Source organism: Notechis scutatus, chromosome 3, assembly GCF_049901735.1.
Source record: "Notechis scutatus isolate UNSWTSFEM ecotype Mainland chromosome 3, rNotScu1.2, whole genome shotgun sequence".
In the NCBI taxonomy this organism is placed as follows: domain Eukaryota; kingdom Metazoa; phylum Chordata; class Lepidosauria; order Squamata; family Elapidae; genus Notechis; species Notechis scutatus.
In genome coordinates, this window is record NC_142011.1 from 37,440,230 (window position 1) to 37,467,294 (window position 27,065).

The 27,065-nt window shown below is 36.0% G+C and overlaps 1 protein-coding gene across 6 annotated transcripts in view; it reads right to left on the bottom strand.

Annotated features, from left to right (window-relative positions):
• The window catches only part of PPP1R12B (protein phosphatase 1 regulatory subunit 12B), a 109,829-nt gene that overhangs the window by 75,515 nt on the left and 7,249 nt on the right, over positions 1–27,065 (bottom strand). For all 6 annotated transcript variants that reach the window (XM_087962440.1, XM_087962439.1, XM_087962438.1 and 3 more), the window contains exons 2-9: positions 22,037–22,167; positions 18,960–19,078; positions 17,358–17,517; positions 12,037–12,181; positions 10,375–10,449; positions 8,921–8,994; positions 8,055–8,200; positions 4,885–4,997 (exon numbers count right to left, since the gene is read on the bottom strand). In XM_087962440.1, coding sequence (XP_087818566.1) covers positions 4,885–4,997; positions 8,055–8,200; positions 8,921–8,994; positions 10,375–10,449; positions 12,037–12,181; positions 17,358–17,517; positions 18,960–19,078; positions 22,037–22,167 — 963 coding nt within the window. The remainder of the gene's footprint in view (positions 1–4,884; positions 4,998–8,054; positions 8,201–8,920; positions 8,995–10,374; positions 10,450–12,036; positions 12,182–17,357; positions 17,518–18,959; positions 19,079–22,036; positions 22,168–27,065) is intronic.

Genomic DNA, 27,065 nt, shown 5'->3' on the forward strand with positions numbered 1-27,065 from the left:
AAGAGTGGCTTGAGGGCATAATTAGGAAAACCCTCAATTACCTTATTCCAATACTATGACAGTGTCAACAAGAGAACAATGACTCAGAGAGGTAGCAGTTCCTTTCCTGTATGTCTTTAAGCAGACTTTAGCCAGCCATGTTTCACTTGAATTCCTGTACTAAACAGCAGCTTAGATTCAATGGCTGGAATGGCCCTTTTCAGTTCTAAGAGTTTGTCTTCTCTTGTGCAACTAAAACGATCCCTTTCTACCTCACAGATGCTTTAAATTTACTGCAAAGGGGAGCTCCAGAGTGCATGTTGGCTTGAGAAAGACATATATGTTCTCTAGGATAAGCCATTCTACTGAATGCCAAAACAATTGCATCTTAAATGCCAAAACAATGGTATCAAAATATATTTTCTGATTAAATTTATAGAAAATATCATACCTACATTTGTAAATGTGTGTGTGTGTTCCCCACCCACACGTATACCCACACCAACTCCAAAATGTTAATTTGTCCATGTTAGTGCTTTTTAATCAATCGTGTTTAAACATATTACTGTGATTTTTTGTTTGTTTTAGAAGTGAGAGACTGACTCATGCACAAAACAAGTTGTAATATACATAGCAGAGGCACTATAAACAATAGTTAGGTTCCAATAGACAGTTTAATCTAAGCTAAAAGTTCAACCCCTACCAAGCATTTCAACATCACCTAAATAAATCAGAGGCACTAAATTAATTTATACTGTAATCCAATTAGTGTCTAAATAGCCACATTCCAATTGGAGTGCTTAAATTAATTTGTTTAATAGTTTTTAGATGTCACATGGTAAGCCATGTTTTAAATCTGAGCTGATCCCAAATCCCATGTGATATATTATTAGTATTAGTATTACTATTGTGACTATTTTAAATGTATTGACTGTTCAACTCCAATCGATACGAGTAGATTGCTGAATTTGCATGCCTAAGTCAATCTCTAAATAGAATTCTGCATGTGAAAAAGAAACAGAATATTCCTGATTTCTATAAGACTAGAATCTGGAGTACAAATCGCAAAAAGATGTAGACTCCGACCATGATCGGTAAGAAAGTGAATTACAATATTTGGAAAGAAATATCATTCAAAGTTAAAATAAAACGATTAGTGTATAGTAGACACTGGAGGCAGATGAAGGACATCAGGAAATACAGGTAGTCCTCGACATACAACAGTTCGTTTAGTGACCATTCAAAGTTACAACAGCACTGAAATATGTGACTTATGAATGTTTTTCAGTAACGACCTTTGCAGCATCACCACGATCATGTGATCAAAATTCGGATGATTGGCAACTGATTCATATTCATGACCATAGCTGTATCCAAAGGTCAGGTGATCCCTTTTTACAACCTTCTGACCAGCAAAGTCAATAGGGAAGCCAGAGTCACTTAACAACTGGATTACTAATTGATCAACTACTGTGATTCACTTCACAACTGTGGCAAGAAAGGTCATAAAATGGGACAAAACTAACTTAACAAATGTCTGACTTAACAACAGAAATTTTGGGCTCAATTGTGGTCATAAGTTGAGGACTACCTGTATCTTAATTCTGACATACTAAAGAATAGTAAAATGCTTTTGAAGTGAATGCTCAACTTTCATTTTTGCTCTTCTGTTTCTAAGCGGCAACTCCACATGCAGCATTTAAACCATCCCATAATATGCTTGCAAGGCTACGTGCTGTTATTAATATTGGCCAGCAGAAGTGATTAACTGCAGCTCTGTTGCAGTGCCAAGGAAACTACTGCAAAATATATACAGTATATACAACCCTATCAGCATTGTTGCTTTGTAGTAGGCCATTTCCATTAGCACGTATCTCCATGTCGGTCAGTCTGCCTATTAGTCCTTGACTCTCCCCTCTTATTGTAATTGATAACTCAGGGCTTATGCCTAAAATTATAAGCCACTGGCTAAACCAATGTAGCATCTTGAAAGTGTCTGAAATTGTTTTGTTAGAATGTGAGTAAATAGTTAACTGGCCAATTCCTTAAACAGAAGGCAGGAACTAAAAGAACTTTAAAAGAGGAAAAAAGAAAAATATATAGTTGACAATTGGACAGAGAGAAAGGACAATAAAGTAACTAGTGTATCTTAAACAAAATGGGAGGAAAAAGTCTGCTAAGACTCCAAGATAAGCTATACATGCATTCTGTAATAATGGAACATTTTCTATGCTCATGGAATGTTATTCGTTCATGATCAGTGTTCGTGATCACTGGGTAAATACAAGGTTAAGTGTAATACCTGCTGTCAAATGTCTAACACATTCTGCTACCACATAAAGAATAAGAGATGGCAATATAAATATAAAATCAAACTTCAATCTCAGAATGTTTGTCTTTTGATTATCAATAATATTTTAAAGAATGCTTATCTAACTTGGAATATACTTGGAACAAATCATGCCACCTCTATATAAATAAATTCTGATTTTGTTCCATTCAGCATCCTAAATTCACGGAGCAGCAGCTTTGCAGCTTCCACTACATTGAGCAGCTTGTTAAACAGAAAGGGAAAAAACCCTAATCCCTGTTTCACAAATGAAGCATAACATAAAAGACAAAACCTGAAGGCAGGGGACTGGCGGGATGTTGATTTTTCCATTCTCCTATTCATCAGATGGAGAGAGCATTGGCTAGCTGATGCAAAATTCTCAGCAACTGCAGAGAATATACAGTCATAGGATGTTTTGAAAATGATTCCTATAGCCTATCATCCCTATAGCCAATCAACCCTATAGCCCATATTGCAGTCTAACCAAAATTATATCCTTGTTTAGCTGCAATTGGCTATTTATTAATTACTAATTAATATAGAGGAGTGAGATGTTTTAATAACTTGGTTTTTCATAGCACTCAACCTTTTCATTTTTCAGATGGATCCCTACTCATTTGTAGCTCCCCAAGCTTCTGTATGTTTGACTCACAGAGGTGTCATCTTCTGCTTTATGGCAGTTGAATGTTTTGGAAATATCAAAAGAGCAAGTGATAGTTGCTCCTATATGTTTTAAGAAAATCCACTGCAAAGTCATGCAAATTTTTCACTGTATTCCAATGAAATATCTCTGCATAGATTCCAAAGAGCAATAACATTAAACACAGCCCCTTTTTCTTCATCCAATAGTTAATAATTTCCCAAGATGGAGGAACATTTTTAATTTTTAACTAAAACCTTACATTCAAACAAATGTTTCAATACCTTACATTCAAACTAATTTATCCTATTTAATGAAATGTACTTATATAGCACCACACAGCTCACTTTTATCCCCAGGAAATTAACACTAATTTCTTCCAATCTATTTGTTCTGGTTTACTGAAAAATAAATATTAATATGTTCAATTCTATGCCTGAGCTATTCTAACACAGTAGCTCCCTCAGAATGACTTTTGCAACATATAATGTAGTGCCAACTGTAAGATAGTTACAATTCAAAGGATTATCAATGTTGTCCTATATGAACATTTGCAGAAACTATGTCTTGATTACAGTGCTTTCAGTTGGACATAATATAAAAACAACTTCAAACAATGTAACAGCTGTCTAATAATCTCTCTTAGAACTCAGCATGCAGAACAAGCAGCAAATTTTTCATGCATTCGTACATATTACACATATATTACTTCTTATATCACTGACCATCAAAGCTCCTGATAACAAAAACAACATCATAATGAAAATATAAATATTAGAAACATTTCACTAATGGTTTAAATTAATGTCGGGGAGGTCAATTCTTCCAATCTGACTGGGCACGTACTACACTCAATAGGAATTCAACTGTGATGAAAATACCTTAGATAACAGGTACATTTATTACTGACTAGGAATTCTTTATGGACTTTTTGCTGAAATGGAAAAAATGAATTGGTGATTTATGATCTCATGATTACAAAAGGTGATAGGTGGAAAAAAGGGAATCATAATGTAACTTTAAAGTGGTAGAATAGATGATAAATGTATTTATAACTATTGTAAAAGGAGATTAGGAGCTTCTTTATATTTTTCTTTTTTTTCCTTTTCATTATTTATCATTTTTGTTTACCCTTTTCTCTTTTTCTTAAATCTGTATTCTTCAATAGGAATAGCAAAAGCAATAGCATTTAGACATATACTAATTGACAGTGCTTTATAGCCCTCTAAGTGGTTTAGAGTCAGCATATTGCCCTAACAATTTGGGTCCTCATTTTATCCACCTTGGAAGGATGAAAAGCTCAGTCAATCTTGAGCTAGGTGGGATTTGGACTGCCAAATTGCAGTCAGCCGGCAGTCAGCAGAAGTAGCCAGCAGTACTGCACTCTAACCACTGCGCCACCAAGGCTCAGTGTAATGATGAAGACAGCTGCATTTATATTAAGAAAAAAAACATGTTTTTGATCTACGGAGTTTGATTTTTTCAAAGTCAACACATTAACAAATAATGAATTTAACACCATTGAGGACATGAACCCATTTAAGACCAGGGTTTTTTTTTTTTGCAAAAGAAACCCCCTGCAGTCTGATATTTCTGTATAAAATTAAGTGTATACAAAATAAGCATAATATTTACTATATTTTTTCTGGTAATTATGTTGCTGATTAAACTGTAGAAGAATAGGAAATAACTGCTTTGATTCAAAACAAATAGCATCAAATATGTTGATCAACTCAAAGTCAGTTCTTGATGATTATCTACCACAGTACTGCAACAGGTTTTAACTATGCTTTATCAAAATAGAACATAGATTCATTCTTTCAATGTTTACACAAAGTAAGTTTCATTTAATAGAATTTAAGAAGTCATTCTTCATAGGATAAAACTTTAAATTTAACCTCTAACCCCTTACTTTAAGTCACTGTCTACTTACTTTTCTAGCAGGAGCCATCGTAAAAGTGTTATGTTCTGGGGGTGGTGTTTGTTCTGTGATGAGAATTCTGGATTCATGATTGGAATGGTTTGCAACAGACTCTTCTTTGCTCTCTAAGAAGATGGGAGGCAGAGAGTGAAAGATTTGCAGACATTCTACAATAATTCTAGATTTAACTGAGCGATGCTGCAGTTAAACATATATGCCCATTTGAGTTACTGTATGTTAATCAGTATGTATTTAAAAAGCCATTTTCCTATAGTCTGAACGAAATGTTGCCACTGTGGACCAGTAGTTTTCTAAAATACAGTACTTACTGATTTTCCACACATTATTTTAGAAAGGGCTACAAAAGTGGAGGAATTAATAACTTCATTCATTCAGTCTGAAGACTGTGACCCCAAATTTAAATAAATGTGAAACTATTTTAATCTAGGTCATGACTGAATCATTAAAGAATTGCTGTGCTTGAATTTAAGATAAAAAAAATCATTTGAAACTGGTTTAGAGATTTGTACATGAATGAAAAGGGAATTTTTGTGGGTCATGTACTTTGTCTATTTTAGATGGAACTTTATACCTTTAAAAGAGATCTTCATCAGGCCTTTAGAAAGAGCACAATTTGTCAGGTACAAACTTCTGGGAATGCAGAAAGCTTCCAATCATCCTGGGCTAAGAGGTGAAGGCAAAACTGCCCAAATCTAAATACCAGAGTCAGGTATACATGCATCCTCCTGCCTACCTACCCCCCAAAAAACCCCAGCAAAGAGCACACCACACAAAATATATTAAGGCCTTCATATTAAAAGTACTGTTTCAGAAGATGCACATGAAATGTGAATGCCCAGTATGAAACTGCAGGAAATTCTGGCATGCATGCATTTAATGCTGTATATCTGAAAGTTGATATCAACAATGAATATTGGCCAGCCAGATACTAGTTGAAACAAGGTTAAAAAGGGATCACAATAATTAAATGAAACTTATATTTATTTTATTAAAATAATAACTTCTTGACCATTTTATCTACTTCTGTAAAATAATTTTTGAAGGTGACAAATAGCACCAACATTTCCCTGCTTAGGCAGGCGCAAATTAGGAGTTCAGAGATGGGACTGATAAATTATGTATATCCAAACCATAGGTTTTTGCCATTAATTCTGTATACTGAGGAATTACTTGTTTTGATGCTACAATTAGTAGAACAAAATCCTAATATAATGCTGCACTGCAGCAATATATCTTGTGCAGTCTTCCAATTTATAATCTAGAAAAATATGTAGATAGAAGTCTCCTAAATTTATGCAGCAGCACCATTAGCATTCAAAAGCTGCTAATGTATCAAAGAAAAGCGAAGGAAGCTGAGTAATTTTTCAGGAAAATACACACACACACCCACTACTATAAGCAGTCACTTACTATGTGAAGAAGTATGTTTATTTGTGACTGCTCAATACATTGGAGCATTACTTGCTATCTGCCTACCAAAGAAGAAGGGGCTAGGGATGCAATGAATCAATGTCACCAATGCTCTCCTGATTAATGAATTATGAAACGCCAAGATCTTTCTAAAGAAAGTGGGTGGGGACTTTGAAGGTAAGTATAAAATCATTCCAAATATGAACCTCCATGAAATTGCTGTTTCCGGCATTTACATTTTAAAAAACCTAGACCACTTCCAAAGCAGAAAGCAGCCTCTTTCAAACTTGGAACAGCTTTTCCTGCATTCAAACTACAAACTCTTGTGAAGTTTCACAATCCTTTGTATTCCATAGATGCTGATTCTTGACTCTGTTAATGCAAAGTGATTGAAAATATTTGTATCTTGGATGATAGATGCTGGTGGTTTGTTCTCCATGCTTGATGTTTAGCTTCCAAATGTTTCATCACCAGGCTAGGTGATACACTCAGCGGGGCTTTGGTTGAAGCCTCTTATTTCAGTTCTTCTCTGATTTTATTGATCCATGTGGTCATGCGGTTAGCGGATCGTGTGTCTGGCTGGTCATACCATGTGACTGGTTGGTCATTATGTGTGAAGGTCACCAGGTAAAGAGGTAGTCAGTGCCGTCGTTGGTTAGTTGCTCAATTGATACTGCTCCTTATGGGTTTGTAAGCTGGCTCCAAATTGATATAGCAATAGCAATAGCACTTAGACTTATATACCGCTTTATAGTGCTTTACAGTCCTCTCAAAGCAGTTTACAGGGTCAGCATATTGCCCCCAACAATCTGGGTCCTCATTTTACCCACCTCGGAAGGATGGAAGGCTGAATCAACCTTGAGCCTGGTGGGATTCGATCTGCCAAATTGCAGTAGGAGTAGCTTGCAGTACTGCACTCTAACCACTGCGCCACTGAGGCTCCTAATATGTTTGTTGATATATTTGTTAGCTGAATACCAGGCTTCAATGAATCTGCATTCATGGCATGTGGTGGACAGAACAAAACTCATGGGCCATGCCACCACATGCCATGCACACAAATTTATCAAACCCTGGTATTCAACCAATGGATCTATCAACAAACATGTCGACTATGCACCCATAAGGAGCTATATCAAGCAAGCAACTAGCTGGTCACATAACTCACCAACCACATGACCACATGAGATCAATAAAAGCAGAGAAGAACTGAAACAAGATGCTTCAACCAAAGCCCTGCTGAGGAGATCATCTAGCCTGGTGACAAAACTTTCAGAAGCTCAATAGTAAGCTCGGAAAAGAAACCATCACCAGGACCTGTTAATGTGATTGTACTGAGGCAGAATTGCTAGTAAACAGAATAGACTAGATTACTAACTAAGTGGACTAAGTGTAACTAGGTTACTGTCATAAGAAAAAACTCTCAAAGGGGAGCAAACAGGTTTAAATTTACTTAATGGCAATGGAACGCCATTGGTGGGTACAGAAAAATAGGGATAGAAACCTGGGAAATGGGATGGATAACTGTCTGGAGTTTTAAAAATAGGGATTTCACATTGCAAGTTATTGTTACCAATCTTAACTAACAACACTCTGTATTTGAACTGACTATCTAAAGCTGTAGGGTTACATAAAAGTTTTGAAAATAACTTCAACAGTGCAGCTTCATAGAATTGGAAATTGCTCAAAAAAAGGAAAAGAATATCTGTTTTAAATATATTACTTTTTATTTAAATAAATAAATATATTACCTGCCTCCTTTTCAGCATCTGACTCTGAAACTTCCTCTTCTTCAGCTTCTTCTTCTTCCTCAGAGCTGGAACTACTAGATTCCTTGCTCTCTTCTTCGGTCTCTAATGATTTCAAAGTATCTGCTTCATAAATAATCTTCTCTTTGCTAAGGTAAAAACCAAGAAAAGTATTTGGAACAACAAAAAATCAAAGTAACTAAATGGGTTAAGAAATTGAAAATGTAAGATTGCCACAAATAAAATAATTTCTGCAAAAAAGTAGAGTGATTGACTAATTCCACTTATTAAAATTATGGCCCTCGTTTCAGTATCACAAGTTTATAGCTTTTTTGAATACAATGGGACAGGAAGAGAAAGCTACTTGAAGGGAAAATTGGTTTTTAAAAAGAAGTTGGCCAGTTTCTTCAGAATCACATCAACAGAGTACTGAAATTCAATACCACAGATTATGAATAGTTCTAGGCCTGGAGACAGAATAGTTTTGATAAAACAGCATTAAAAACTAAGCATAACTTCAAACAAAAAAAAAAAACCTGTTTAAGCACTTGAACTTTAGAAGCTCAAATTAAATTATACTAATTTACTTCATTTATATTCTACTATTTTTCAAGGAAGTCAAGGCATCATATATGGGAATTCCCTCTTACTTTATTCCTCTTAAGAACTATTTGCTGTAGTAGGCTGAGCTAAGAAATAATGACTGACCCAAACCCGCTTAGTGAGATCCACACCTGGATGGGGAACTGAATCAAGTTTCTTGGATTCTAGTCTTATGCTTCAACCTCTAGTGCTTGCTTCTTCCACCCCATTAATTTAACATCAAATTTCACAATAAACACAAAACCATTTTGGACAGAGAATCTTACTTTTTGAAAAGTCCACTTTGAACTTTACCATTCATATCAGCTTCAATTAATTTGTTTGATTCTTCACTACGCAGCTGTCAAAAAGGTAATTAGAAAAATATATTAATAAGCTGTTGCTGTTCTTATTGTCCAGCATGTCAGTATAGGCAAATGGCAGAATTGCAACTCTTTTAAGCACTTAAGTCCTTTTTGTTTAAAGTAGTGAGAATTTATTATGATAAATATATAAAACTGAGATACATATGAAACAACCATACTGAGTCCCTCACTAAGTTTTTCACAACAAAAACATCAAGGCAGTCCAACCCCAGTACCTCATAATAATCTGCTTTTGAAATATGAAACCAAAGAACCAATATTTTCCAAAGCATCTGAAGGTAGAATATTCTTCAAAGCATCAAGGTAGGAAAAAGAAGCAATGGTGTAATAAAGAAGAGAACCAACTTAGAACTAAGGAAAATTTCCTGACAGTTAGAACAAATAATCAGTGGAACAATGTGCCTCCAGAAGTTGTGAATGCTGCAACGCTGGAGGTTTTAAAGAGATTGGACAACCATTTTATGACATGGTATAGGGTTTCCTGCCTGAGTAGGATTCACCCCCTCTCCTTCCTTACATTCCTATCTCCCTCACCCCACCCCACCCCCATTAATGTCAGGCTCTCAGATCATGAAGTTTGGATTGGTGATCCATGATAATTGCAATATAGGGAAAATGAGCAGTGCATATCTGTATTTCTCCTTCTCTCTCTCTCTCTCTCTCTCTCTCTCTCACACACACACACACACACACACACACACACTTCCTCGGGAGGCAGGCCATTTTAAATTCACATTCATCTTCTTTTATAGCAGCCATGAAAAGATAGTTGAACATTGTGATGGGTCTACTCCCTATGACTCTTTATGGAAATGAAAAGTGAACTTCAAAGAGGCGGAATATGAAACGTACTGAGGCTTTTAAGTTTGGTGTCAGAGAAGACTCCGGAGAATACTGTGGACAGCCAAGAAAACAAACATATGAAACACTGAACAAATCAAGTCAGAATTATCACTTGAGTACGATCAGGCTCAGATTATCCTAACTTGTAACATATCATGTGGCAAGCTACTTCCCCACAAAAGACTCTAATGCTAGGAAAGGTGGAAGGAATGAAAAGAGGATGACTAGCAGCAAAGTGGATGGACTTAGTTACAGTGGTGATAAGTGGAAGATCTGAAGGTTAGGGACAGATTGCATTGGAAAATATCTATCTCTGTGGTCACTAAGAAAAATGACTTGATGGCACATACTCAATCAAAAAAGTAATTTTATCTAATGTTATTACTTCAGTCAACGTTTATGCTTTCATATGTAACTATCACAAAACGCACACTTCATTGCATTCCACTACCTAAGAAATCATAAGAATATGGACAAAAGTTCTTTGATTAAGAGGGGTACACAGAACCTACCATATTCTGTTTCTTCTGCAGCATCTCTAAGTGTTCAACCAATCCCTCATCAGCAACATCAAACGGTGTTTGACCCTAAAGGCATGTACAACAACAGCAAACATTTATTCTGGATTTGGCATTTCTTTAACATGAGAAAAAGATTTTTTAATTTCTTTGTGAAAAACAAATTTAAAAATACGCAAAACTATTTAGCAAGAAGTGGCAAAAACTTCAAGGTTAACTCTTTTTTCTTAGAAATGCTTTCCATGTATTTTAACTTGTCCTAGTTGCCAAATTAGCTTATATTTTACTATGTATTTTTCATCATATAGCCAGATATAATTATAGAGCTGGAAATATATGGCTATTTAGACATATTGGGAGGACAAAATATCATATACTGTTATGACCAATAAAAAAATGGTTCAGTAATATTATCAAAATTATAAATTGTATCAGTTGAATTACAGCAGATACAATATTCCTAACCCAATTTCCAATCTTATCTTTTTCTGTGACAATTTCTCCATATTAATCCCTGGTTAAAGATTATGCCTGTGCTAATCTTAATATTAAATTAGACAACCCATGACCCATTATCATTTCAGACATATTTCCTTACCTAAACAGAGAAACAGAATGACCTTAAGTGGGCAAAAAAGGTAGTGACTTCCTGCCAGCTTCCCCATTGACTTTCCTTGTAGGAAGCTGGCAGGGCATGTTGGAAATCCTGGTCACGTGACCTCAGCTGACCAAGGCAGCGCAGCAGCATAGTAGCACTGACTAACTTTGCCAAATTTCAAATTCTCTGAAGACATGGGTCCCAGATTTTGGATGCATTCTGTCAAAAACTGTCATCATATAATGCACAATTTGACCCAATTGCGGGTTACAAACCATCAAACACACAAGAGCTTTAGCAGTATGCTAGACATGCCCCATTAGGTCATCCTTTTGGAGATACTTCCTTACCTTAACAGAGGAACGGAATGACCATGGTGGATTGCTACTGTTTGGGTTTTAAAGTTAAAGAAGAAAATACCTTTTTGCTAAAGAAGAAAGTTGAGTAGCAAGACAATAGATTTATCACTGCTACATTAATTGAGGAGTTCATAAGATGGAGAATGCCAATTATCTATCCTGACTTTTCCCTATATGCAGTAGAAACCGGCAGAATGACAGTGACATAGACTCTTTGGCCAATGGTGCTAATATCAACAAAAATATTACATTGTGCAAGTCAGGCATTTGGCCTCACTCTTTCACTGTTGAGGTCTTGTTGAAGGCAGGTATTGTCATATTGATGAACTCCTGCAGTAATTAGTATTTGTCACATACTCAGTTGATCTTCCCTTTCCTCCTCCATCTTTTCTTGCTTCCTTACTCTGCACCCTTCCTGGTGATTCTGGATATGTGCAGCCTTTTCATTCTCAGATTCTTCACTTCTCTCTTCCTTGCTGCATCTCAATATTTGAAGTCATCTCTTGACCATGACACCACAACCACTCCTCTTGGTGGGTGATGGTATTTTAATTTTTTTTAACCAGTGATACTATAATAACATAAATCAATTTTAAAGCTTGTTTAGCTCACAGTCAACTTTTTTAAAAAAAACAAAACAAAAACCTTCCTTCTTCTCTGGAGTATTTATGATATACTGCTAGTCTAGGACTCACTAACCAGTTTGTTCCTGATGTCCATATCACAGAGTGCTTCAGCCAAGATAGTGCAAGCTTCTTTCACCCCCCAGTGTGCAGCAGCATGGAGTGGTGTCCATCCATCATTGTCCTGAACATTTACATTAAACCCAGCTTGGATCAAGAGTCTAAGGAAAAAATAGTAAAGAAGGCAGCAATTCAGTTAGCAGACATTGTAAGCAGCATGCAGTGGCTTTGTGAATGAAGCTTATCCCATAAAAGAGATTAGTGTGATCAAGTAGACAGCTCTAAATGGTAAAAAAAGAAACCAAGTTTAAGGTAAAGGGTAAAATAGTTTCTTCCTTATGATGGTGGTAATTAATGAGCGACCTTACAGATAGAATTGAAGAATCTGATAAAAAGAGAGTGCAGATTTTTAGGAAATGCTTTAGACAAACAGAAGCAAATGTCAGAACAATGAGCCAAAGCTGAAGCAGAGGCATTATCTTGTGGATTAATTTCAGCACAATAACATTTAAAATTATCATAAATTAATCTTATATGACAGAATTATTTAGCCCACCATGGTCTAATTTAATTGCAGTTCAGCACAAATATACTCAGAGGCCATCTCCAGCCATGTCTAAAATTAAATCCAAGGGTTGCTCTAAATGTTTTCTCTCTAGTTGTTCCTTCTTCTGGATCGAGTCTTTCTTAGCATAACCTGGGGATAAGTCAGATGCAGTTTAGGATTTCATGGCCACCATGACAATCATGGTTTAAAATCAATCCAGATTATAACAGGTCCAATTCACATATTCTGGATCTAGTCTTGAAATCAAAGCCAATGGGGTCCTGATAGCAGACAGTATTGTAGTAAACCCATTGCCGTGGTCAGATTACTTTCTTATAATCATGATTTGTTAGTCCCACCAAACTCTTCAGGGATCATTAAAATGGCCCACTTGGCTTTCAGAGGGTGCTTAGGAAATGAACAGGCAATTTAACAGACAATTCTACTGAGCACCTAACTAAATAATGCAATATAAGCGTGATGAGGGTACTAGATAGGACAGCTCTCAAGTGGCCTCTTCCTGTCTGCTGATTGGGATGTTCTGGGAGATAAATCAAAAGAAAGGGCATATAAAGTAATGCTGCAGAAAACAAATAACAAATACAATTGGCCGTGATGTACACTGAACTCATATCTGAGTCTAAACTATGATGATAAGTGTAGCAAAAAGTTGGTGCTTTTTGGTATCTACTGTATTAGTGGAATGCCATCCAGCCGCATTGCCACTTTTGAATACAAATGGGCCAAAAGAGTTTAGCATTGACTACTGAGACTTCAAAGCACTTCATTGCAGATCATTACAGAAACACTGGCTGGCTGGCTGGACTCCGAAGAGATGGCATCCTGTGATAACATCTGAGATTTGTCTAATTCTGGGAACTTGATAAAATGAAGAGCATCCTCTGTGAGTGAATTCTGCAATGTGTAATCTAGATTCACATATTGTAATATGCCATGGAGGAAGAAGTGTTAGATTCAAGTAGTGAATGTCTTTGGTAAGGAGAGAATGATATTACCATCAATCCTGCCAGACCCCATGAACCAAGAATGACATGTGAAGTTACTTAAGTGTAGTTTCTTTTATTGTTCTTCACCTATAGGCAGGATCTTGCCAGCCTCAAGTTACTATTCGCATAACTACAGATATACCCTGGGAATAGCTAGGGAGGCGTCATTTTAACTCTCTTCATGTCAAACGAACTTTCTAAGCTTTTCCACTTCTTTGTCCTCTGGAAAGCAGTCCCGCTCTCCTGGGAATCCAGACTACATTCCATCACAAATCCTTCTGGGTAGTCTGCAAGTGGTGGAAGGTGAGAGGCATTGTTTTGAAGTTGTAGAGTTTAAACTGGCACACATGTAGAGTTTAAACTAGCTATTTTATTGCTCTATGCCAAGTTCATAGGAATCTTCCCAGACTGGCAGATTTATCTGGGAAAGACTACATAAGGCTCAAAGGTATTCAAGAAGGAGTCAGGGCCTTGCTGTCTTGTGTTTATGTAACAAGTCAATGCTAATTCTTCATTTGATATCCCCTCTGGAGTGGGACAGTTGCTCTCCAACACTGACAGATGGAAGGATGAGACAAGTTATTTTGTTTCAAGTGACAGTTAATGTTACTTTCTTATTACTACCCCACAAATGGCCTATATATTAATGAATTTAATAAATGGTACAGGACACATATACAATTGCAGCATTGCTTCAACTGGAGGTGAGTTCCAAAGGACATCAGTATTGCATAAATCAAGTCAAAATTGCTATCCCATTAGTTTGAAAAGAATCTAAAATCAAGTAAGTCAGCCTAGAAGGAATTATTGTAAAGAACTAGAACTCAGCACCCTTCCATGTCACTGCAAAATCTCTTACAAGGCACAATAGCACTTAGACCTATATATCGCTTTCTAGTGCTTTACAGCCCTCTTCTCTAAGTGGTTTACAGAGTCAGCATATTGCCCCCAACAATCTGGGTCCTCATTTTACCAACCTCGGAAGGATGGAAGGCTGAGTCAACCTTGAGCCTGGTGAGATTTGAACTGCCAAATTGCAGGCAGCCGGCAGACAACAGAAGTAGCCTGCAGTACTGCACTCTAACCATTGTGCCACCAATAAAAATAATAAATTTCAGAGATTCCTGGACCTCTTAGTACTGATGTCTCTGAAAAGTCAATGAAGTCATTCTAGTTCTATGAAATGTTCAAATATAAAACATATGACATTTCCTGAATGAAAGTAATAAAGGAATAAAAATAAGGAATAAACATATATTACTGTAAAATGGTTCACACAGCACTGGTAAATACACAAAGCAAGCTTTCAAAAACTGAGATCAAAAGGTTCTACTTCCCCAAAAAGGACCACTTAATGGGAGAAGGTGGAGCCTCGTCGCTGCGACACAGCTATCTCGGGGCTCTGAGATCGCAGCTGATATCCCCGCTCCTGGTCGGTCCCAACGGACCTAAACCGTCCCGTAGAGACGGTGATAGTAAGGGGCGCGTTCTGTAGATCCCAGGGACATCGCAAGTCCCTGGTTGATCCAGAAGAAGCCCTTTTACCATTGGTGGGGAGGCAGCCATTAAGCTGCTGAAGTTGGGACAGCTCCGGAAGGAAGAGACAAAGAGAAAGTGTATCGGCTGGTGAGGATTCTTCTTTTTTTTTTTTACTTGGGACTTAAGGACACCCTAAAATGAGAAGGAATCTGTAAAATTTTTGACAAAATTTGACTTAGCGGCGATTTTTTCTTTAAGAATGTCAAAATGAGGCTTGGGTTTTTATTTTTACTTTTTTTTTCTCTTCATTGAACTTCTATTGCGATCTAGTTAATCAGACTGGTTTTTTCTTTTATATTTACTTGCTTTTCCCCCCCCTTTTTGACTGTTTATATTATATAAAATAGAGGCTCCCTTTAGTATCTTTTTTAAAAAAATATACATAAACATATATATATACTTTTTCTTTTTTTTTAGGCTTTTTTAGGGGGGGAAAGGGGGAGAGGTTTTAAGAAATTTTGCAACACTGCCAACTAGAGGCTTGAAAATATTTTATTTGAAGTTGAGAGCTGGGAAAAGAAATTCTTTTCAAGGCTACTGGAAGTGATAAGATAGAGGGAAGAGCTCTGGAGGATGTTTATACAGGTGCTCTTTGGGACTTCTATTATCAATTGAATATTTGAAGCTTGGCCTTGAAATTTGTGGAGAAGCCAAATAAGAGCCTTGGATAAATAAAAGGCAGTGTGTGCTTTCTTTTTTTATTTTTTATTAAGTGGTTTATCCCTCCCCTCTAACCCCACAATATTTTGTAATATTGGTATACTTATTTTTTATTTTACCTTATTTTTTTATTTTTTTTAAAGGAGAAGCCTCAGAATATTTGCTTTTCGTTTTTATTTTTTTTACTGGGATATTTGCCTCTTTATCTCTACTTTAGACTTGTTTTTACGGCTATTTTCCATTTTTTGAGGTCTTTTAATTGGATTAAGGTGAGAAGAACCTGAAGAACTCCTTTTTTTTTTTTGCTTATTACTTTTTAATATCGTTGGGCTTTATTTTGTCTCTTTTTCTCTTTATTTTTAATTTTTACTTTTGAATTATAAAAAGGACCACTTAATGAACAAAGGAAGTATGTTGTTCAATAAAGTTTTTCACCATTCCTGTATTGCATTTGAATATATTTCTAAAATTTTACTTGGTTATAACCAATACATTAAAAAAAAATACTACCTAAAAAAAGATGTCAAAGTTAACTTCATAAAAACAGGAAAATAAAATTAAACTCAGTGCTTCTCTCATTCTTACAGAGTAGGCTATAACTGAGGGCATTTACCAGTATCTGGCTAGACATTGATATTTGAACATAGATCTTTTAAATTTTTGTTTTATTGTGTTTTACTAGTCTAAGTGAAATTTTAATATATATTGCCAATCCATGTAGCGCATGCCATACACTAAATAAATAGGGAAGGCTAGCCCATGCAACAAATAACATCATTATTTCCACTTTCCTTGGAGAAACAAAGGCAGGAGGTAGAAAATGCTAATCAGAAATTTTATTAATTAATGCATTTTATACAGCTGTCCATTTCACAAGCAACTCTGGGCAGCATACAACAATACAGTAAAACAAGAGAAATGTAGAACAGTCATTATTATCTAATAATTATTAAAAGCATTTAAAACTATAGAAGCAAAACTAAAACAGAAAAACAACAACAGGGGAGGGAGCATTAGGAGTGCCACCCCATTAGTTCATAACAATCTTATAACATTCTAACACAATGACTGGGTTTTAATATTTTACTAATGTTTACCTAAATTTCCCATAGTTTCTGCCTGTTTCACTAAGGCCAGAAGGAAGGGGATGCTCTGAGTTTCTTTCATCAATTTGTGTCATATTATGGTAATTTCTCTGTGGAAGTACTTGCTCTGTACAACAGCATTTCTCTAGAATTTTAGTCCTGTAAGCTTTTTGAAAGGTTCTGAAAACCTGGTTGTTTTCCCAGGCATTTGGGCCAGGATTTGATTATATGAACTGTACTGGTAAGATGGTTTTCAATGATTTGTGATTTTAAGCTTGGATGTCAATGTGCTATTGTTGTTTTAAATCTTGAATCTTATCTAGAGTCACCGTTAAGAGATGAGCAACCATATAAATCATATCAGTAAATGACAAAATGAGCTAAAAGTTAACCAACTACAATTATGGCTCATAGTATATTTGAACCCAGCCATGTAATTCTTTTTGGTTGCAATTATTCCCATAGTTTAGTAAAGAAAACAATGAAAAGAGATCAGTACCTCATCACCTCACAGTAGCCTTTAGCTGCAGCTACGTGGAGAGCAGTAGCTCCTGTTCGAGGGTGCTTTCTCTCTTCAATTTTCCTTCTATTTAGCCACTGTCGGGCATCTTGCAACATTTGTTGTTCTTCTGCTTTTCTGGCCTGATCAAGATCCACCCCTGGAGAAACAGACTGCAGGTGTAAAAAAACCTCAAGGTAGAACAAAAAATGATAAACGGGAAGTGGAGGTAAATATCCACATTATTGCAATGGGAGTAGAGATTTTTTTTTTTTACTACATATTTTTAAAAACTTTTTTTTTTTTTTGCTCTTAGGGACATAGCTTTTTTATAATTCTACTGATGCTTTCAAGTCATGCTGAAGAACTGCCACAATTGCTAGTTAGCAATGGCCAATGATCATTCCTCACCATCAACAAAATGCTGAGATGCTTGTGCAGGGAATACTTGCAGAAAATTATAATCAGTGATAGAAAAGCCAGTTTCCATCTCATGGGGTGAAATAAATCAACTAAAATTCCCACTTCAAAAGCATATAGTAGGTTTCCTTACTGAGAAACTTAAGATACATTCTTAACATACCGAAAATGAAAAACAAAACAAAACCCCATACTAGTCGAAACTATCTATTTCAGCGTTTCTCTATCAATATCAAGATATTTTCATATGAATCTTTATGGGAGATTGGAACTATTTTTTATACTAAGTTTGTTCAGGAGAAGAATAAACCAATTAGCATATTGGTTATTATGATATAAAAATATTATGAGTCACTTTTAAAATCACACATTTTGTCTAAAACTTAAGAGATTTCACAGAAAATTAAATATATTTAGAAATGAATGGAACAAATAGTTTGTAGACACCTAAAACACCATCACCAATAATTTAATTTTTTATCAGTTGGAGAGAATCAAATTGGCTTCTTTCCAAGATAACATTGTGTAATTGGGAAGAACTGCACTTTTCACAGTACTTTTCTTTATAGCTTTTGGGCAACCATCCATATTTCCTATACATTAAGTGGCCAATCACCAAACTGTAAACTATCTCTCAAAGGTCTATGGACTAGCTGTCTATATAAAATTATCCTTTGTAATTTCATATGAAATGCAAAGCAACATTTTCCATATGTCGGTCATCAAGCTCAGTTTCTCCTCTTCAGAGGATACTTAGAATGTCTATTACAGAAGAGTGAATGAGAGTTCAAATTGCAATTGTCAAAAATATGCTGGCCAAGAAGAATGGATGATGATCTTATGGGATAGGTACATTTTGTAAGTATTTCACACAAAACCAACACGTTGGGGCAAAATTTTGTTTTACATGTATGTGTCTGTCATACAATCTCATTCTATAATAATCACCTACTACATATGTGTTAGGAATGTAAGTCACCTAACAGTCAACAATTGCAATATTTTTTATTTTTATATTTTCAGAATATTTATCTCCCTTTCTAAACATAATAAGATGTGGAGCCAAATTTAAGAATAAGTAAGCTGTATTTTATGCCATGTATCTCTGTTCCTGAAGAAAGAAGAAGGAAAAATAATCCATCAAACAAAATCTAATGATAAGGTGATGTTTAGTTGCCTTACCCTGTTTCTTTACTTGCTCCAAAAGCAAATCTTTCATGGCTGCTTCCTCTGCAAGGTCAGCTGGGACTTCACCTTCACTGTTCACAGCAGCAACATTGGCCCCATGATTTATCAAGTACCTAGATGGATGAAAAATAAGTGAGAGTCAACTTCAACCCAAGATTAATTTATATGGCCCTCAAAAAAGGCAAGTCACCACATAAGAAATCTTCCATCACAGGAAAGAAGCGGTTATAGCTAATTTCTCAGTTAATTGAGAAACTGTAATAGATCTATAATCTTTTGGAAATAACTAGGGAATTTTTCCCATGTTAGTAATATTGAACTATTTCGTTTTTTTAATGTAAAAGGATCATGTATTCCCAATATGCATCTCTGGTTCATCCAACTTTTCTATGCAAAAAAAGATTGCAATTCAAAAAGCTGAGCTGATTCTTATAGTTTGGCTAATTTATATATTCTCATCTCAAACTCCTCTTGTCATTACAGTATTATAAAGATCATTGTCAAATATTACAATGTAATCATATCTCTCAGAAATAAGTCCCCCTGAGTTTAGTGAGACTTACTTCCAGGGAAACTATGTACAACAGTTCCACTTGTTAATTTCTGAAGTTTGCATTGCTTACAATTCAAAGGATCCAACTGTAAAAGTCATATCACTGGGCCAACATACGCTTCTATTTATCAAAGAAAGCTAATGGAGACTGGCAAATATGGAACTCACCATCCCATCCCATTGCAATAACTCTTGTTTTCAAAGAAACATTTTTGTACAGTGGAATACTTCTGAAAGTGTTATATTCCTATTATTAATGCTGTGATAATGGGTAGAATAAGAACTTTCTGAAACTAAGGACCATACTATTTTCCAGAAGCCAAGGGGTAGGGCAATAATGTGCTATAATGACATCTTCAGTAGAGACTGGGCTGGAATCTTCAACCCATTTTTCTAGCTTGGATAGGACAATTAGGGTATGTTTATTATCAGAGATTCATCAACCTTATCAGAAGGTTATGGTTTGCTTTATTACAGATAGTCCTTGCTTACTAACAGTAATTGGAACCAGGACTTCGTTGTAAGGCGTAACTGTGCTGATTTATAATAGCAGTCCCATTTGCTCTCATTAGGCAAATCTCACATGGTCGCAGGGTTCTGATGATTACCATTTGCAACCATCTGGTGGCTTCGTCCTTGACTCTGCTTGTTAGAAACCAGCAGTGAAGGTCGTAAATGGACTTCAGGTCGGTGACATTGTAATTGGAAGCCAATCGCCAAGTGCCTGAATTGTAATAACATGACCATGGGGACACTGCAATGGCCACAACTTCGTAAGTGCTCCTCATTCAGCTTCATAGTAAAATTCAAACAGTCGCTGATACGGGTGGATGTTAAATGACTTTTCATCAATATGCTGATGATATTCAACTTTACATCTCTAGCTCTGGTGATCCAAGTGATGTGATAGCTGCCCTCTCAAGGGGTCTGGAGGCTGTGGGGATCTGCATGGGGGACCACAGGTTTCAGCTGAACCCTTATCAGATGGAATGGCTGTGGGTTCAAGGGGCCTTAGGATCTGGAGCGTTTATCGTCTTTAGTTCTGGATAGGGTTGCACTACCCCATACAGACTCCATGCATTATCTGGTGGTTCTCCCAGTCTTACCACTCCTGCTCAAAGAGTTGTGCCTAGGAGAATCTTTGCAAAACTTTATGTGGTATACCATTTGCACTCTTTCCTGGATTGTGAGGCCCTGTAGACAGACACTCATGTCCTGGTCATGTCTCAACTGAATTACTGCAATGTGCTTTACATGGGAGTACACCGAGTGTTTGGAAGCCACCACTGATACAGAATGCAACTGATGAAAAATGCTCCAGATAGTTCTGGAGGTCTCTCAGATGGCAGACGTAACACTGTGAGCTGCCAGTTTGCCTGTGGGTCCAATTCAAGGTGTTGATCATTAACTTGAACTAGCCTCGATCCACTGTATGAGAGAGGATCCACAGTATCTGAGGAACAGTCTCATCCCCATGGGACTAGCCCAACCCACTTGCTCCAGCAGAAGAAGCCTAGTTTGGACCCCATCTGCCAAAGAATTTTAGCTGGTGGGGTTCAGAAGAAAAGCCTTATCTGCTGTGGCCCCTGTCCTTTGGAATAGTTTCCTGCTGGAACTGAGATCCGCCCCCCAACACTCCTGGCCTTCTGGAAAAGCCTGAAAACCTGGCTGTGTCGGTTGGCCTGGGGTTACATTGAGGGGTGGCTGACAGGGTAGAGAGAAGATTCCCAGCCCGATGTCGCCCATCTTCTTTCAGTTTTCTGTTTAATCCTAATAATTTTCATTGTTTTGTATTACCTTTTTTTTACTTTTTTATTATATTGTAAGCCACCCACAGTTGCTGTGTCAGTGAGATGGGTGGCAGAACAATTTAATGAATAAAGAAATAAAGATTACCACGGTTGTTATTAATTTTCCTTTGCAGCACCACAAAAATGAAATAACAGCTGATATACATTTGGAACCTATTCCATTAATCAGAATTTGACGTCTCTGATGTTATAGAGTCTTTTGGTATCAAAGATCCTATTTACTTGTCACAGAATTTCTCTAAGGAATTAATTGCATGTAGTTTTTTCAACACTGTTAAAATGTAAAGTTCTAAATAATAATACCAACACAACACAAGTATCCTAAATTTAAGACTATACATTGCTGAAGTGTCTTAAAATGTAAATCAGAGAGAGAGACCATAGTATTAAAATCAGAGTTACCACTGCAATATTACAACACATTTGGATTATTGTTTTTATTTATTTGATCCTGTTATTCAATTGGTCTGAATCTCATCTTTCTATTTATTTTGAGCATTCCATCATTTACACTGAAGATTTAGAGGACTGCTGACAATTTTTGTTGCTTTGTAAAACAAAGCCATGCAGACAAAAACGTACCTATATTTTAGTCTCAGGCACGTGCTTGGCAATTCATTTAAAATTATTGCCCCTCTCACAACATCTGAAACTGAAATAAATCAAATACTCTTTCTAGTGTCCAGGTCACACTGAAACTCACTCACTCTGCTATGTTCAGATAGCCACAAGATGCAACTGCATGAAGTGGGGTCCACCCCTCGTTATCTTGCTGATTTACATTGGCTCCATATTCTACCAGAAATTTTACCATGTCCAGGTTTTCATCTATACAGGCCTTTGGAATAAGAAGGGAAGTGGGAATGAAAAGAGAAAGAGAAAGAGAAAGATTAAAATGAGCAAATATCACTTTCAGTTTTAACAGCTGTAAATGATAGCAGGGACTTCACTCCCATATTGAGCCTGTCTTTCTTTCAGCAACCACTGATGTCTTCATAGAGCCTGGTTCTCCATTCACTATGCAAACAAACTGGGAGTCAACTCCCCCCAAAATGACCTTTTGGTATTCATTTTAGGAATGGCATCAAATCCAAGAAGCAGATTAAAAGCTGGAACATGTTATTCCAGGAAAGCTTCAATGAGAAAGAGATTATTGTCAGGACATTCAATGAATGATATATGGGAGAAGTAAGATTTCTGCAAAATCTTAAGTTTAAGAGGCAATTAGAAAAAAAGGAACCATTACTTAACTTAGAGAAAATAAAATAATAGGGTTTTGGTTTTTTGTTTGTTTGTTTTTGTCTTTGAGTTCAGGTTGGGGGGATCTTTTAGTCCTGGCAACTTTGTGGAGAGGTGTCTGAAATTTTCTTGATAAAATGTTTGAAGTGGAGTGCCATTGCCTCCTTTCTGGGGTAGAGAGTGAGTGACTGGCCCAAGATTGTGAATTCTAGTCTCACCTTAGGCCCAAAGCTAGCTTGGACCAGTAACTGTCTCTCATCAGCCTTAGGAAGGAAGCAATGGCAAACCACTTCCAAAATCTATCCAGGCAGTTACCCAGAGTCAAGACTGAGTCAAAAGCAAATCTAAAGATTAATATATCATTATCAGAGGTCTGCACTAATACAAAGCGTTTGTCTTCCCAAGTAGGTCTCAAACATCAAATGTTCAAGGAAACTAAACAACTTTAAGAAAACAGCATATGCAAACTTTGTGATAGGTCAGGTGCAGTGGTGGGATTCAATTTTTTTTACTACCGGTTCTGCAGGCGTGGCTTGGTGGGTGTGGCAGGGGAAGGATACTGTAAAATCTCCAGTCAGAGTTGGTATTTGCCAGTTCTCTGAACTACTCAAAATGTCCACTACCGGTTCTCCAGAACTGGTGAGAACCTGCTGAATACCACCTCTGGTCAGGTGTATTTTGTGCACTGAATACTAAAACAGAACTGATGTAGATATTGAATAAAAATAATATTCTGTATAAGTATAATATACTGGCTTCCCACTAAACAGGCAAATTATTAAAATCAGAAATATAATTTTAAAAAAAAATACTTGGCAATGCTACCTACATGCCGAACTATGAACTATGTCTACCAAAACACAGAATTAGGACATTCTGCAAACATGCTAAAGTATTAAGCAAATATTACCTTTGTACTTCATATTTGTTTGGAAATAAAATTACATACAACTGTATAACAATAACTACGAAGTGTAAACTGCAGTATAAAAATAACTAGTGTCCAAATCAATATGGAAAATAAATTTACAAGTTATTCTACTAATAAGAATCCAGAATGCAATGGCAAGCTCACATACCCAGAACACATAAAATAAAAATACAATATGACTCATATGGGCTCTCTGTGAAATGATCTGATGAATTGCAAAATGCTACCTCCTATATTCTCTGGCTTCAGGATGTTTTCTTGGCTGCTGGCTAAAATTGCAAAACCCCTAACAAATAAAATACATAACACAAGAATACCAGAAGTAATTGTTTTCTTACAAAGTACATGAGTGAAGCATACAGAACCACTTATTTAACTGCAGTTTAAATCCCTTACTATGGTTGTTTGAGTGGCAAAGCAAAGCCTAACAGCTGAATTCTTTTTGAATAGCAAGCCCTAAGACAGTAGAACAAAAATTGTGGCTTGCAAGCTGTACCCAGCCAACCAACCAACACTGCCGCCCCCATATCAACTGCTAGCTATTATGCAGATGGACCTATTTGTTCCACTATTTATATGATACAAGAAAAGCTATACAAGGATCAATAGAGATGTAAAGACCTAAGTAAAATTATTTTTCTTTCCTCTCCCTGTAAAAATAATTTTCCTGTTTTTCTCTTTTCTACTATTGTCCACATCTATTGTTTTGAATTCATCACACTGCATTTAGTCTTCGTCTTTAACCAATGCAGTACATACTTTCTTATATAAATGTTAGCCTTTTTATTCACCTTTACTTTATACATCTTTTCCTTTTTGCTTAATTTTACAGATTTATAATCTTTCTTTCTTTTTCTTTCTCTGATTCATGCTTTTTAATATTTATCCCTTTTATATTCCAAGTCACAACAATCCAGATGGCTTGAGAAACACTGAAAGCTGCTCCCCATAGTAGTTTTGGTCAACTAATGTTATTACATATTCCCTAAATAAATAAATAATGCTTTTTAGAAAACAATAGAAAGTGTAGACTAGGTTACAAGCTTAGTCATATCCATGCAATTTGCAGTATGCTGTGCTTACGACAAATTTAGTATTGATCAGTTTTGGCCCATTTTGACTGCACAACGAATGCTTCGTTTACCCAGCACAATCCCTATGTGAGTTACCATCTCTAATCTAGAGATTGGCTTGCAAACCAATACATTGTTGCCCGATCTTAACCAATGATGAAATACATATGGTGCACACTAAATGCTAAAATGACAATCATGTAGATTAATTTGAATAGATATTACAATTGAATTGATTTGGCTACTTATATTTTAATTTATGGAACTAGGTTTCATGAAGAATAATTTGTTTTTAATTGTACACTGACTTTATTTCACTTTTGATATTATACTATTATACTTTGCATTGTATATTTCATAACATAATATTGTATTTCTTTGCTATTTCTCATTTCCTATCCTCCAAATCAATAAACCAAACAAACAAAACTAATGAAAAATTAGTTAATCGTGTACTTTAAAGGGGTGATTGTGTGGTTTTTCCTAAGCAAGTCCAAATTGTGTCTAATTTTATTAAATTCTTGTCCAAAAGGACAACTTTTTTGGGAATAGTAAGTTTGTCATATTGGAGATGTTACCAATGCACTGAGTATGTATGAGTCAGCAAAGTGTGACCTACTGTCAATCTTACTTGAAAGTCAGTTCTAAGTTCACCAGTGATTTACATTAAAGTAATTGTATTATTACATCTTTAAAAAGAAAAGAGAGACTAAGTAGGTAGGCATGATTTGGGAATTATTATAGATAAGAAGCACAAAAGAAAGAACAGGTGACAAAATGACAGTGATTGCTTATAACAGAGTCTGGCTCAATATTATGGACTTCTCTGTTTTGTATGAGGTTTCCCCCCCCCCCCCTCTTTTAAAAGTGGCAATGGGAAAATAAACTGGTGCATTTGTTTTTTGCACAGTCTGTAAATCAAAGCACAGTTATATTTAAAGTATGGTCATTTTGCTCTCCTCTCTTCAATCAAACTTTTTTTCTGTGCTTTTTTCTTGCCAATTTTCAACTCTACATTGCAATGTTTGCATGCTGACTAATGCAACTGTAAACTACTCACTTCTAAATTGATAATATGATAAATTATACATTTAGAGAGGGGGAGAAGCTGCTGCTATCAATTCTGCCATACTGCAAATGAGGACTATAAAAATCTGTAGAAATCACTGACATATTTTTTTCAGATCCTCACTTTTCAATGAGGTTTATGGAGAATCCTCACTCTCAAAGAATGTAAAGCACCATCCCATTTCAAAGTCTGCTTTGTCTTGCTTTCAGAAAAATACAGATTTGTATATTAGATGTATTTAATATCACAGAAATCTCAGAATTAGATGGCAAAACTGCAGCATTAAATCAAGATCAATCAGCAGATTGAAGCAACTATTTCTCCCTTTGGGTTCGCTAATATTTAATCAGGCCAAATTCAATTCAAAAAGCAAGAATCTAAAGCACAGTTTCTATTCAATCAAGGAACCATACAATGCTGTTTTTGAGTAATTCTAGCTCAAGCATGCCCAAAATCTTTGCCACTACTGTTATATTGTTGTGAAATCCTTCCAGATTCTGTTTGACATGCTATTCATTTCCCCATAATCTAATTCTAGCAGTTTCTTCCTCTAAAACAGGTATGTACTACTTCCCACAGTCCAGGGACCTTTGCAGTTTTGTTGAGCATGTACAGGGATAAATTCCAAAAGGAATGAACTAAGGGCCTATTTAAGAAGAGGATTTCAGAAATTTTAAATAGTGAAGCAGTTTCCTTAAGCCTTGACATTCCAATTTTGCCTCTTAAAAGTACCCCAAAATACAGAAGGAATCTTTTTTGTCTCATTTATTTGTGGGAAACTAGGGCCAAACTTATAGCATTGTTTTCCAGGCTCAAAACATTCTTTCTTGTATTATTTTATATAGCAAGATACAGCCTTGCTACTCATTAAGCAAGAGGAGTGATCTTAAGTAATTTACTGTGTATTTTTCAGGACTTAAATGCTGCTCCAATCAGAACAGATTCTTAGCAATATACAGTTTTCACTTTGCAAGCCAAGATAAATAAAAACTAATAGATAGATAGATAATCATAAGCATACAAGTAGTCCTTGATTCATGACTCATCGTTTTATGATCTTTAGAAGTTACAATGGCTTGGAATGGTGATTTACAAGCTATAATGCACTTCTGGCTATCGTAAAATATCACAAGTATACATATCCTGCAGTCAAGTGACTGCATTTCAGGAGCTTGGCAACTGGCTCACCTTTCTGACCAGATGCAGTGTCCTGAGGTCATGTGACAATTTGTATTTTCTTTTTTTGCCATTTTCTGGCAAAAAGCACCCATTAAAAAGTGGGTTCACTTAACAACCATGCTATTCACTTAATACCCATGGTGATTCACTTATTGATGACCACAAAAAAATTGTTGAAAAACAGGGTCCATTCATGAGGATGCCTCAACGTAAAGGAACAATGACTTTTGGATCTGATTTCTAAT